Source organism: Scyliorhinus canicula, chromosome 12 (assembly GCF_902713615.1).
Source record: "Scyliorhinus canicula chromosome 12, sScyCan1.1, whole genome shotgun sequence".
Taxonomy (NCBI): domain Eukaryota; kingdom Metazoa; phylum Chordata; class Chondrichthyes; order Carcharhiniformes; family Scyliorhinidae; genus Scyliorhinus; species Scyliorhinus canicula.
In genome coordinates, this window is record NC_052157.1 from 28,610,346 (window position 1) to 28,624,611 (window position 14,266).

At 43.9% G+C, this 14,266-nt stretch overlaps 1 protein-coding gene across 3 annotated transcripts in view; it reads right to left on the bottom strand.

Annotated features, from left to right (window-relative positions):
• Positions 1-4,081: 4,081 nt before the first annotated feature.
• The window catches only part of mindy2 (MINDY lysine 48 deubiquitinase 2), a 107,168-nt gene continuing 96,983 nt past the window's right edge, over positions 4,082-14,266 (bottom strand). For all 3 annotated transcript variants that reach the window (XM_038814977.1, XM_038814976.1, XM_038814975.1), the window contains one exon: positions 4,082-8,231. In XM_038814977.1, coding sequence (XP_038670905.1) covers positions 8,121-8,231 — 111 coding nt within the window. In that variant the 3' untranslated portion in view covers positions 4,082-8,120. The remainder of the gene's footprint in view (positions 8,232-14,266) is intronic.

Here is a 14,266-nt window from a genome sequence, read left to right on the forward strand (position 1 = left end):
GCCACCCAGGTTGATAGGGTTGTGAAGAAGGCCTATGGTGTGTTAGCCTTTATTGGTAGAGGGATTGAGTTCCGGAGCCATGAGGTCATGTTGCAGTTGTACAAAACTCTAGTACGGCCGCATTTGGAGTATTGCGTACAGTTCTGGTCGCCTCATTATAGGAAGGACGTGGAAGCTTTGGAACGGGTGCAGAGGAGATTTACCAGGATGTTGCCTGGTATGGAGGGAAAATCTTATGAGGAAAGGCTGATGGACTTGAGGTTGTTTTCGTTAGAGAGAAGAAGGTTAAGAGGTGACTTAATAGAGGCATACAAAATGATCAGAGGGTTAGATAGGGTGGACAGCGAGAGCCTTCTCCCGCGGATGGAGGTGGCTAGCACGAGGGGACATAGCCTTAAATTGAGGGGTAATAGATATAGGACAGAGGTCAGAGGTGGGTTTTTTACGCAAAGAGTGGTGAGGCCGTGGAATGCCCTACCTGCAACAGTAGTGAACATGCCAACATTGAGGGCATTTAAAAATTTATTGGATAAGCATATGGATGATAAGGGCATAGTGTAGGTTAGATGGCCTTTAGATTTTTTCCATGTCGGTGCAACAACGAGGGCCGAAGGGCCTGTACTGCGCTGTATCGTTCTATGTTCTATGTGATCTGGTAAAGACGTGGGCAACGTTTCACAAGGCCAAAGCTGCCTTGTACAAGAGTGGAAATTGGTTTGGGGTGGTGCACCCAGCGCGGCTCCGAGTGACTTATGAGACGAATAAGTATTATCTCGATGGGCCGGAGGATGTGCGGATGGCTTGGTAAACAAGCACAGGCTCAATTTGAATTGATCATGTTTTTGTGAGGTTTTTGGTTGTTGGGGTTCCTTGCACATACATGTTGGTAACTCTCTCTTGGGTGGGGTAAATGATTGTTTCATATGTTGGTTGGGGGCTTAATGCTACTAGGGATGTTATCTTTGTATTATGGGGAATATATAGCTCCTGGTTGGAATATGGGGCTGGATTCTCCGCCCCGCCACATTTCCATTTCACCCCACCAACGGGTTGCTCAGTAACGCCGGCCGGTCAATGCGGTTTCCCATTGTGGGGCAGCCCCACGCCGTTGGGAAATCCCCGGGCTGCCGGCAAAACGGAGCATCCCGCCGGCAGAGAATCCAGCCCATGATGTTTGAAAGGGTTTTGTTCTAATTTGCGTTCTCATCTGGGCAGTATGTTTTGCGTTTTTGCCTTGGTGGAGGCCGCCTTGCTAGCTAATGGGAGCTAAATGGTGGGGGAGCTGCAGTTTATTATACTAGTTTGGTTTGGGATAATGAGCTTAGTATTTTTGTTTTGTTTGGGGTTAAGGTTAGTTGGGTGGGGGTTTCATTCGTTTTGTCGTTATTGGAATGTAAATTTGAGTGTAGTATTGTTTGAGTGCAGGGAGGTGGGGGATTGGGGGGGGGGGGAAAGAGTGGGAGTGGGAATATGTTTAGTTTGCTGACGGTGACTGGAGAGTCCTCTTTTTATTTTGAGTTGCTGGTGGGTTTGGTGGCCATCTTTGGTGAGCCTTATACCTGTACTCGCTAAGATTTGGATAACCGCTTTTGGTGCAAGTTACGAACTCCAGGTCAAGTGGGAAGGTTGTTTGGGGGGGGGGGGGGGGGCTGGAGGACCCAAATTCGGATGGTCACCTGGACTGTAAGAGGGTTTGGTAGGCCAGTGAAGAGGTTGAGGGTATTCGCCCACCTGAAAAGTTTGAGTGCTGATGCGATGGGTTTGCAGGAGATCGATTTGCAGGTAAGGGACCAGACCAGGTTGAGGGAGGGGCAAGTGAGCCAAATATTTAATTTGGGCTATGATGATAGGGCCTGTGGGGCACTGATTTTTATCAATAAACGAGTTCCATTTTCGGCCACCAAGATCATGGTGGATCCTGGTGGGAGATATGTTATGGTGTGTGCTTTGGTGGTTCTGGTCAATGTCCATGTGCCAAACTAAGATGATATGGTGTTCATCAGGAGGTTTGTGGCCTCCATCCCTGAATTGGACATGAATCAACTAATCTTGGGGAGATGGATCTGCCACCCCCATAAAAGCCGACTACGCCTTACCCACCCAAGATAGAGCAGCGACCTGGGCCTAGATTGATCCAAATTTGAATCTGTAACACAGTTTAATTCCACCCCCCTTTAAAGTCAACCGGCTTTCGAAGCATTCAAGAGGAATCTTTATAGATCACAGCCCCCAGCGGGGAGTTCGGCTACGGCGGAGTTTTTAGAGGGGTGGTCCTTCCCATTGGTGGAGAAAAACGAGGGAGCTGGAATTCCTGCCAAGTCCTCAGGAGATTCTGAAAGATGTTGAGTTAATGCAGACGGATAAAGCTCCCGGCCCTGAAGGATTCTCCATTGAGTTTTACAATCCCTTGGGAGGGGGAAGGTGCGAGTCTGGGGATGTTACCTTTTTGCCTTGCCAAATCTAGCTTTCGTTATCTGGGTGGCCCACAATTGGGCCTCATTTCCTTGTATCGAATTGTGCTAGTCTGGTGAGTAGGGTCAAATTTGACTTGCAAAAGTGGGACAACCTCCCCCTGTCCTTGGCAGGCAGGGTTCAGTCTATTAAAAATCTATGGCCAGATACTAACAGAGGAGTGGGCCCCATTAGATGAGATGAAGACAGTGGGAGGGTGAATTGGGTCCTATTTTGGATGAGGTGGTGTGGAGTGAAGCTATTTGCAGGGTGAACTTCATGTGCACTCACAAACTTGGCTCAGTTTGTTCAAGTTCAAGGTGGTGTGTAGGGCTCATCTGACCAAGCGAGGATGAGAAGATTTGTTTTGGAGGATGGATGACAATTGCGAGCAGTGATCTCGGGGGCCAGGCAATCATACTCATGTGTTCTGGCTGTGTCCCAATTTAAGTTTTTCAGCCTTCTTCTTTAACACTATGCCAGTGAATCGTAATGTTCAACTGGAGTCTTGTCCATTGGTCGTCATTTTCAGGGTATGGGACTCGCTGGGGCTGCAGACGGAAGTGGAGATGGATGCCCTCATCTTACTGGAGATGACAGCCATTCATTTCCTATTTTAAAGAGTTAGTCACCATCAGTTGTTTGGGGCGGGGGGCGGGGGGGGGGGGGGGGGGGGGGGGGGGGGGGCTTAAGGTTGGATGTGTTAACTGCTGTGTTCCTTCTATATTGTAATTTGGAACATCTGTTTTACATTGTTGTTATATTGCTGGAAAATGTTTTCAATAAATATTTTTAAAACTGTTCCACATGACAATGGCAGAATAACTATTAACAATCAGTCAGTGAGGTCATACAGAAAAAGAATGATGATATAATTGAGGATTGAGAGCGAAAGAAGCTGGAGTAAAAATGAACATCGAAATTATATCAGGAAGATGGGAAAAAATCCTGATTAATCTCAGCATTTACAGGTTATGTTTTTTAAAACAACAATCCATAGCAAGAGTCTCAAACCCAGAGGCCTCAAAATATTAAGCCATCATATATGCAATTGTTGAAGACTTATGCAATCTGGGCCCTAAGATCCAGAAGTCCTTACTTAAAACTGTCTCTTCATGTTCCTCCTCCACTTTCCACCATGCTCCTTAAAACTTACCTGTTTGACCATGATATTAGTCACCTGTCCTATTGGTTCCATATTATTTTTCTCATACCTATGCGAAGCACCGTGAGATATTTTCCTATATTAAAGGAATGGCAGCTGGAGTTCATAGAACATACAGTGCAGATGGAGGCCATTCGGCCCATCGAGTCTGCACCGACCCACTTAAACCCTATCCCCGTAACCCAATAAACCCTCCTAACCTTTTTGGTCACTAAGGGCAATTTAGCATGGCCAATCCACCTAACCTGCACGTCTTTAGACTGTGGGAGGAAACCGGAGTACTCGGAGGAAACCCACGCAGACACGGGGAGAACGTGCAGACTCCGCACAGACAGTGACCCAGCGGGGAATTGAACCTGGGACCCTGGTGCTGTGAAGCCACAGTGCTATCCACTTGTGCTACTGTTTTGCCCCAGTAGCAATTTTGAAAACAATTGTTACAATAAATGATGCCAAACACAAACGTCATTGCAAGAAATGTGTTTTTATTTTAGTTTGATGTTTTACCAATTTCAACATCAGCCTTCTGCAACAACAGAAGTCTTTGCACTAATTGGTACCAAATAAATTAAAGACAATTGCCCAAAGTTGTATGCTTCAATGTAACATGATTCCAGTAATGTTTCACTTGTAAAACTGCAAATAAAGCCACATTTTACTTTTTTTGATGGTCATCTAGGCACTAATGGGTGTACAGTTCAGCTGGTCACGCTGATTTGGTCACAGTATACCATTTCCTAAAATTTCTCGCACAAATTTACATAAGAGACTATCTGATACCACTCACTGCGTAGCATTTCGTGCACAATCTATGCCAAATACACAGCAAAAACCTCTTAATGAGGCATGTTAGCTAATAGATTTGTCAGTTTTAAGGTGTAAACATCAGTAATTCTACAAGAATAAAGTGGGCTGCGGCTTTGAACAATTTTGACTCCCTGGATCCACGCATCTCCTTTGTACACCTATTCCCATGCCAACGTTAAGAAATATTCCTTCATATTTTAAACACTTTGGTTCAGATTTCTACATGGATTTTTTTCTTCTTTATACCATCTAATAAAGATGTGATACCTTCCTATTTTAAGATTTCAAAAACCTATAAATCCTATTAGCAAAACATTCCTCAGTTGCTGCTCCAGGATTTTCAACTGAGATTGAATACATCGTAAACGAACAAAATACAGAAAAAGCATAAGATCTATCATTGTAGGTTTATTTGCAAACATGGAGGTTTATTTGCAAATGTGGAACTTCTTACAGCACAATATGCTGCTGTCGCTTATTGTTTTTACTGAACTGCACAACAGAATAACAAGACGCAGAATAAGAATGAGCTTTTTTCAGTTATTTAGTACCAAAAATATGAACTGAAGTCAAGTCTCTGTTCCTTAGAAAGATTTCTTCGCAAGTACTTCTTCTAGTGCCAAGTAAGGTATTTTTGTGCCACCTAAGAAAGTAGGGCAGGAGATTGTCAAAACTCACAGGATCCACACTAACAAGTATATACCACACACACTAAGGCAGTATGCTACATACATGTTTGATCACAAAAATAGAAAGGAACTGAATATTTTGTAATCTGAATCTACCAAAAGGTAGATCACTCCTAAAAATGCAGGACTGAAACAATACAGGCATATAAAAGCAAGTGTTATAGTAGCTGTAATCCAGAAGCCATTTAAAAGAAGCTACATAGAGCAGACAACATGTACATCTTTCACAATGTGTATAAAAAAAACCTTCACAGGTATTTTGGTAAATGATCAGTCTCTCAAAACACTGACACTGAAACAAACTGACTGTGCAACAAAAACTAGTGAAGGTAACAAGTTTTGTTCTACACTTTTCTTTACCGTTGATAATTGTAGTCGAATATTACATGCACTGTGGTGCGAATTAATTGTGCACTGTGATAGAGAAATGATAAAACCCAATACCCACAGGTGCTATAAGAGATCAAATCTCCATGGTAATGAGGTTGACATGGTTTAAAGGTCTGGTCAGTATTTTATAATATTCCTTGAAATGGCAACATATTGCTTTTTCTCAGCAATGACATGGTTCAGTTCAATGTTGAGCTCGCACATGCACCGAATTTCAGCAAAACATTCAGAACCTGTATTCAGAAAATAATCTATAAAATTTGCTTCGCAGAATAGCTTAATTGTAACCATCTCCTGTAAATGGACAAACATGCAAAATAAAGTGATATCAAAAGTACATTCGGTCCAGGTGGTGATGTTTAGCATTGTTCTGAGCTGACTTTAAACCGTCAAAATATTAAAAGGTCAAGTGCACGTGCTGGATTGTTACTCAAGGTACTGCAGATACCCACAAGCAGAGTGGCATTGGCAACACAAGACTCTCAGTCTCCACTGCAAGACCACTGCAGCTGTTAGATTCTAACTTTCAACACAGCTTACCAGTTTTACAATGGACTCTGAAGGGGCTGTTATTAGTGGGCGCTTGTACAACATAGTTCACTTTCAGTACCAATCTGGTTTAAATATTTAATATCTGCTTTTGAAAATTTACAACAAAAAAATTGCATTAAAATGCTAGGATAGGATTGCAAATAATTAGGTTTATACATATTTGATTTTCTGGTGCTTTTAATATCAATATATTTTAATGACACAAATACAACTTTACATTAGAATTTGTGTGAATATTTACTGTATGATCTAGTAGAATTATCATGCATTATAGATGTCAGCTAATCCACAACACAGCTGGGCAGTTCAATGAAAATTCCCCCGCCCCAAAAAATCTTGTTCGCTATCCCTGTTTTGGGTACAGAATTTCTAAGTGCAACATGATTCTTTCAAAAAAAAAGATAGTTCGGGATGCAGATCTTGAAATAATTTAACAAATGATTTCATAATGAATAAATATTTACGCCTTAGTAAATAGGTTTAACTTTCTATTTTCTTTCCTCTGTTACCAAAGGTTTTTGCTATCTCCCTCTGGTTCCTTTGATGTATAACTGCTTCAAGCACTCTTAACTGAGGGTGCCCTATTAGAGGTATTCAAATAAATAAACTGGTCAATGTATTAAAATCCACAACACAGCTACATCATTAGAATGACTATAATAATTTCAAGCTGACCTGAAACAGTATAAAAATGAACCTTCAGACAATATTCCTTCAATATTCAAAATCAACAGTTTAGTGTTTGCTTGCATTTCCAGCAGCCCAATGGAAATACGTGGAGCATTTTGCCACTATATCAAAAGTAAGTATATGAAAACCATGAGTGGCAGTAGCTAAGTTATTAGATTTCGATCATATTAGGTTTTAAAATTTCACCACTTCTGAATATTGGTCCCATTTAGAAATATAACTTAGCTACTGTCTACAGGCTTGACTAATAGTTGGCCAAATAAATTTGAAGGCATCAAAAAAGAAACAAGACCATATTGACTGGGTAAGTTAATTAATGTTAAGTAATGCGGCACTGAAGTATCAGTTATTGTAAAGAATGCTGCTGTTAATGCATTTTAATTGGTGGTCAAACTGATTGAGCAGAGAGCAAGGCTTTGGCAACAGGACATTGGCCTTACACATCTTAGCAATAACTTAATGGTCTCACTGCCAACTTGAAACACTACCTTCTAATTTGCCAAGAAACACAATTAGTCAAAATACAGAGCTTATTCAGTTGCAATTTTGTTTACCAACTTGCTGACTATTTATATTTCCAATCTCTGCTGACACACACATTTCCACATATATGATTTTTGTTGGAACAATTTTAAACCATTCAAAATACAGCACATTTGTTCAGTTAAAGAAAACTTGAAGCAAGAGATACCACCATCAAATGTTAACCTGTCTCCTTGCATTCCTTCAGGCTAGTATGGCTCAAAGTAAAACCAGCTCATGAGAAAAAACTTGACCATCAGTCTGGGCAAAAAGATTGTCTAGCTCTATATCTGTAATCCACCAAAACTTGTGTTAGCACATCTTATTCAAGCTATCAGGCGGAAGACCATTTTAATGTGTTTGGTCTTTGTTTTGTATAACTCACCAGACTGATCAGTTCCGATAGCACTTAAAGTTCAAATAAAAAATTCTAGCAATTGTCACTTGTGAGCAGAGAATTAAAACTAAACGGACCACGGAACTGCCGATCACTGTTCTGTAATAAAACTGAGGCAGTATTAGCCAAGATAGCTTATTAGCTGACTGCATTAATTAATGCAAAATAATGAAGAGAACAGGCATTGTGATTTCACGGTTACATGTAAAGGTGCTTTTTGTATGTTCTGAACAATGATTTATGCCAAATGTACTGTAACTGCATCAATCAATGCCATAGAAACTCCATTGTGAATATAGTGCATTGTGCAACATACAACAACGTTTGGCCGACTGTATCAAAGAAGTCATCCTTTTGCTTCTCAAAATATGAACAATTTGGGATCAGGCACAGGCGGCATATCACCGGGTTCTTTTAAGGGTTATGCACTTAGTTTGTGGGAAAACTCCAACCCCCATCACAACAGAATACATTTGTCCTTTTCTTTTTCTCTCGGTTCCTTGCGTGCTTTCCGTTCAGTGCCCCCAGGCTGTTTTCCAGCAGCTGCTGCCTGTGATTGTTGCCCTTCCTGGAATTTAAGAAAACATACAGAAGTTTAAAAAAATGTAAATCACCGAATAACTAAATATTGGAAACGAACAGTCATTTTCGCACAATATACCTGAATCTTCAATCAAAGTTTAACCTCTACCTTCAACAATCATCCAAACTTTTACACCACTGACTCTGTAGTTGTTGGAAAAGGCGTCTCCCAGCCCAAGCCAAACGTGCTGCTGCTTGGCAGAGCAGTTTATTGTGGATAATTGTAGACAGCCCAGTGATCAAAATGTCCTTCCAAGAGGAGGAAGGAAAAGTGAAAATAGTTTTTGAACTATTACATTATACAACATCGGTTTCCAGCCTCAGTTGGAGCTGCTACACAAAGTGAAAAAAATTAAAACGGAGTATCGACACAGGTTTCCTACAGCAAGAGACAAAGACAATAAATAACATTGCGCCTGGAAAATGACTGTGGAGTGGGAATATAAGATGCCGAGAGCAGGTCTCTTAATATTTCTATCAGAATGGGTGCAAATGCAAAAGACTGGGGCAGGGGACAATAAAGAAAATTCATATTGTAAGATGAGTTCTCTGTAAAAGCATTCATTGGAAGAAATGTTTCCCTATGCTTGTTCAGAATAACGCACATAAATGAATCAAAGGCAATTGAATTATGTTAATTGCAAAGGGGGCTTTTTTTTATTCAGAGGTGTGGGCACCACTGGCTAGGCGAGCAATTATTGCTCATCCCTAAATATCCTTGAGGAGGTGGTGGTGAGCTGCCTTATTGAAACTCTGCAATATCAAGAGAAGTCGGTCTCACCCCACCTCAAGTTCAACTCGATTGTCCATGCTTTAAACCAAGGCGAGATGAAATGAATGAAAAATGAAAATCGCTTATTGTCACGAGGAGGCTTCAATGAAGTTACTGTGAAAAGCCCCAAGTCACCACATTCTGGCGCCTGTTTGGGGAGGCTGGTACGGGAATTGAACCGTGCTACTGGCCTGCCTAGGTCTGCTTTAAAAGCCAGCGATTTAGCCCTGTGTGCTAAACCAGCCTGTAGCCACCGAAGTTGGCCATTCCCTCAATACAAAATGGAGGAACGCAAAGCTTGCAGGTTAAAATGGACAAAATTTGGAGCACAAGCAGGTTGCACCAAGCCAATGTGTATTCTATCTGTTAAGAGAGCAGACAGCACCGAAACGAACATTCTGTATACTAATGAGGCAATCTCCGGTATAGTTAACATAGTAATGGAACGATCCCAGGGACAATGGACACAAATAGGGAAGTGATTGCAACATTGTATGGGAAACCAGACACCCCGGCACCAGCGGGGTTCGAAAACAAAGCACCTGAAGGCCCGCCCAGTAGCCAAGGGACAGCCTCAGTATTGGGGGGATTCAAACAAATCGATTGGGAAGAGACCCAATCGATTCCCAGCAGGTAGAGGGTTCGCCCAAAAGGGCGCGAAGCCCTGGGACCTATAAAAGACAGGTCCAAAACTTAGTTCGTTCTTCTTGACCAGCCCTCCTCTCTGGACCAGCCTCTCGACCAGCCTTTTACCGAAGAAGACCTTGACCGAGAGAGAGGAGAGGTTTGGGACAGCAGCCGCCAGCAAGTAAGTGTCTCACAACGATCGCTACCAGAGATAGACACTCCTGACCCCTTTTTAACCCGTACCAAACCTGAAGTCTGCGGACCAGTGCAGAGCAAAAGGCTTTGTCCCCTGATCCGGCAGTTCCCTTTAAGATAAGTATTGGTTTATTTAGTGGTAGGAATAGTTTAGTCATCTTAGCGTGTGCATGAGTAGATTATAATTGTATTATAATAAACTCATTTGTTTGAACTTACTAATTGGTGTATGGTTTTATTGCTTTGAACTTGACCTTGAAACCTGTGGCAGTATCTTAACGATACCTGGCGACTCCAGAGCTAAGTAACGAAACAGAGCCAATTTGAGTGTTAAGCACACTCACCCAGAACGAGCAACAAGCCCCAGTGTGCTAAACCAGCCCCAGGTCATGAGCTGTGTGATCCTGGCAGAATCCAAACTGAGCATCCATGAGCAGGTTATTACTAAGTAAGTGCTGCTTGATAGCACTGAAAGCACATGTGCATGAGTCACAAAAAGTTGGTTTACAGGTGATCAAGAAGGCGAATGGAGTTTTGTTCTTCATTGCTAGAGGGATGGAGTTTAAGACTAGGGAGGTTATGCTGCAACTGTATAAGGTGTTAGTGAGGCCACACCTGGAGTATGGTGTTCAGTTTTGGTCTCCTGACCTGAGAACGGACGTACTAGCGCTGGAGGGTCTGCAGAGGAGATTCACTAGGTTAATCTGAGAGTTGTGGGGGTTGATTACGAGGAGAGGTTGAGTAGACTGGGACTGTACTCGTTGGAATTCAGAAGGATGCGGGGGGGGATCTTATAGAAAAATATAAAATGGGGCAGCACGGTGGCACAGTGGTTAGCATTGCTGCCTACGGCGCTGAGGACCCGGGTTCGAATCCCGGCCCTGGGTCACTGTCCGTGTGGAGTTTGCACATTCTCCCTGTGTCTGCGTGGGTTTCGCCCCCACAACCCAAAGATGTGCAGGTTAGGTGTATTGGCCACCCTAAATTGCCCCTTAATTGGAAAAAATTATTGGGTACTCTAAATTTATTTAAAAAAAGAAAGAAAAATATAAAATTATGAAGGGAATAGATAGGATAGACGTGGGGAGGTTGTTTCACTGTCGGGTGAAAGCAGAACTAGGGAGCATAGCCTCAAAATAAGGGGAAGGGAAGTAGAATTAGGACTGAGTTTAGGAAGGACTTCTTCATCCAAAGGGTTGTGAATCTATGGAATTTCCTGCCCAGTGAAGCAGTTGAGGTTCCTTTATTAAATGTTTTCAAGATAAAGATAGTTTTTTGAAGAATAAAGGAATAAAGGGTTATGGTGTTCGGGCGGGAAAGTGGAGCCGAGTCCACAAAAGATCTCATTGAATGGCGGAACAGGCTCGAAGGGCCAGATGGCCTACTCCTGGTTCTTATGTTATGATAGCGCTGTTGATGATGACAAGGAGTGGGCTTATGGGGCAGTAATTGGCTGAGTTCTTGTTGTGCGTTTTATGTATACCAGGGCCATTTTCCGCAGCTTGTCTTAGGCTGAGGCAAGTTCTGGAGCACAAACCTTCAGTACTATTGCCGGAATATTGTCGGGGTCCATAGCCTTTTCAGTATCCAGTACTTTTAGCTATTTCTTGATATCACATGGAGTGAATCATATTGGCTGAAGATTGACATGTGATAGTGGGGATGGATCATCCACTCGGCACTTCTCATAGAATCCCTACAGTGCAGGAGGAGGCCATTCAGCCCATCAAGTCTGCACCAACCCTCTGAAAGAGCGGTTTACCTCGGCCTACTCCCCCGGGGAGAACACGGAAACTCCACACAGTCACCCAAGGGCGGAAGCGAACCTGGTCCCTGGTGTTGAGGCAGCAGTGCTAACCACTGTGCCACCATACCGCCCTTCTGGCTGGGAAGATGGTTGCAAATGTTTCTGCCTTATCTTTTGCACTGATGTCCTGGGCTTCCCCATAATTGAGAACAGGGTATTTGTGGAGCCTCCTCCTCCAGTGAATCGTTTAATTGTCAACCACCATTCACGGCTGGATGTGGCAGGACTTCAGATCTTAGACCTGATCGATTGGCTGTAAAATTGCTTAGTTCTTGTCTATCACTTGTTGCTTATACTATCTGGCACGCAAGTAATCCTGAGCTGTAGCTTCACCAGGTTGAGACCTCATTTTTAGGTATGCCTGGAGCTGCTGTTGGCATCCAAATTTATCCTGATAATCCTGTTCTTCAGTGCATCATGTCCCCCAGAACATTTCAGCCGATGCATTTCACAAATGGCGGTGCTTCTCTATTTTATATTTTAATTAAAACTCCAAGAGCATAATAGACAGTGGGAATATCCCCTATTTAATTTGTCTTTTCCTTTGCATTCAAAGTAAAGATTAGAAGAATGCTTATTCCTCCAATCAGTTATTCTTGATGAATTCCTTGAAGGAATCCAAATCTAATAGGGAATAGGACTGGAGGGTATAAAACAGCTAAAGTAAAAAAATAAGATGTTCAATTATTCGATCCAGCAGTCACTCTTGCGATGCTTGGGAGAGAATCATCCAAGTTTGATGATTGAGTAGGGGTAAATAGGGAGATGTAGAAGTGGTTAGATATTCTGGAGGTCATTTGATTAACTTTCAGAAGACAGGGGGCAATTATGCAGAAATTTTCCTCAGGGAATTGTGTGCAAGTTGAATTCACAATGAGGTAGGTTGTGTACCTCTGTAGAAGTAGCGCGACGGTCCTTTAATCAATTTTTAAAATTCTGCTGAAATATACATTTTAATTTCATTAGTCCTGGGAATTTAAAAAAAATATTTAAAGCACCTAATTCTTTTCTTTTCCAATGAAAAGGCAATTTAGCATGGCCAATCCACCCGAGATCCACGCAGACACGGGGAGAATGTGCAAACTCCACATGGACAGTGACCCAGGGCCGAGATCGAACCTGGGGCCTCGGCATCATGCCCCCTCTAGTCCTGTAAAATTTGACACATCTAAATAATTTGAAGAATCTGAAGAATCAAATCGACTCGAAACATTAACTCTTATTTTCCCTCTCCACAGATGCATAGTGGGAGAGGCAAAAACGAGATCAGCGTCGGGCGCTAGTTTCCAACGCAACCAGCCCACACCTGTAGGTGAAATCGGGATCTCGCTGTCGCGTGACAAGAAACCAATTAGCACCACAAGTACCATTTCCATACAATTAATGAGAGCCACCCCATACCCAACGGCCTCCCGTCATCCAGCGGCCTTCCCAGCAAGTGCTCACGCTGGCGCCGATTAGTGCTCCTTTTGAAAAATATGAATCTGGCAAAAGGCTTCTGGGGGGAGCTGAGGTGAGTCGGCATCTTTGCTCACAGGCAAAGAGCCTGGAGCTTGCCCCCCCCCCCCCCCCACCCCTGTGCTCGCTGTGGGGGTGGGGGACCCTCCGCGGGGCTGGAACACCATTGGGGGGCACACTGGGGAGATGGGCAAAGGGTCCGGAGTCAGCCCACATTGCAGAAGGAAGTAACAGAGGCATATTGGTTTCACTAAAACATGTTTAATGCCCTCAGTGATCCTCAACATGTGTGGCCCACCTAGCCCTACCACTACGTCTAAGTGTTTACCCAGGATGTACATCAGAGGTGGCGGCTGCCAGCTGCTCACCTCGTCCCGCAGTCTTCGATGCCCCTGGTGAGCATCCTCTGGGGCCTGGCTCAATTGTCGGCGGCACATGCACAGCCTTGCCACCCTGTCCCGTGTGCTGATTGCGAGTCACAACCTCAGAGGGGTGGAACTCGAGGGAGCTGGTGGCCACGCTCGCCACTCCATGGGATGGGACCAGCTTGGCACCCGGCACCCCCTCCTCCCAACCAGTGCCCTTACGGACCTAGGTTCACCTTGGGACAGAGGGAGAGCTGATTTGAGCCCCAGTTGTCCCTGCATCATCTGGCTCTGCCAGCCCTGGAAGTTCCCCATGGTCTGCATCATTGTGTCGATGCTCCTCCGTGACTGGGCCATGCTCTGCAGCACCTCAGCCATGCCCACCTGTGACTGGGATAAGCTCTGCAGTGGCTCGGCCATGCCCTGAGAGCGGGACATATCCTGCGCAACCTCATCAAAGTCGACCAGGTGCTGGGTGACATCGCCCCGCGAGTCGGACATCCTACCGAGACCCACAGCCATGGCCGTCGTCGACTGTGCAACGCCTTGGACGCCTTCACTCATGGTGGCGATGTTGTGCACCAGGTTCGCCACTACGGTCGCCACCCTAGCAGGGTTGGTCTCGGTGCTACGCATTGCTAGCACCATCTCCTGTGCCCATAGCCTCTGGCACACTTCCAAGCGGCTATGGATAGAACATAGAACATTACAGAGCAGTACAGGCCCTTCGGCCCTCAATGTTGCGCCGACCTGTGAAACCCCTCTAAAGCTCATCTACACTATTCCCTTATCATCCA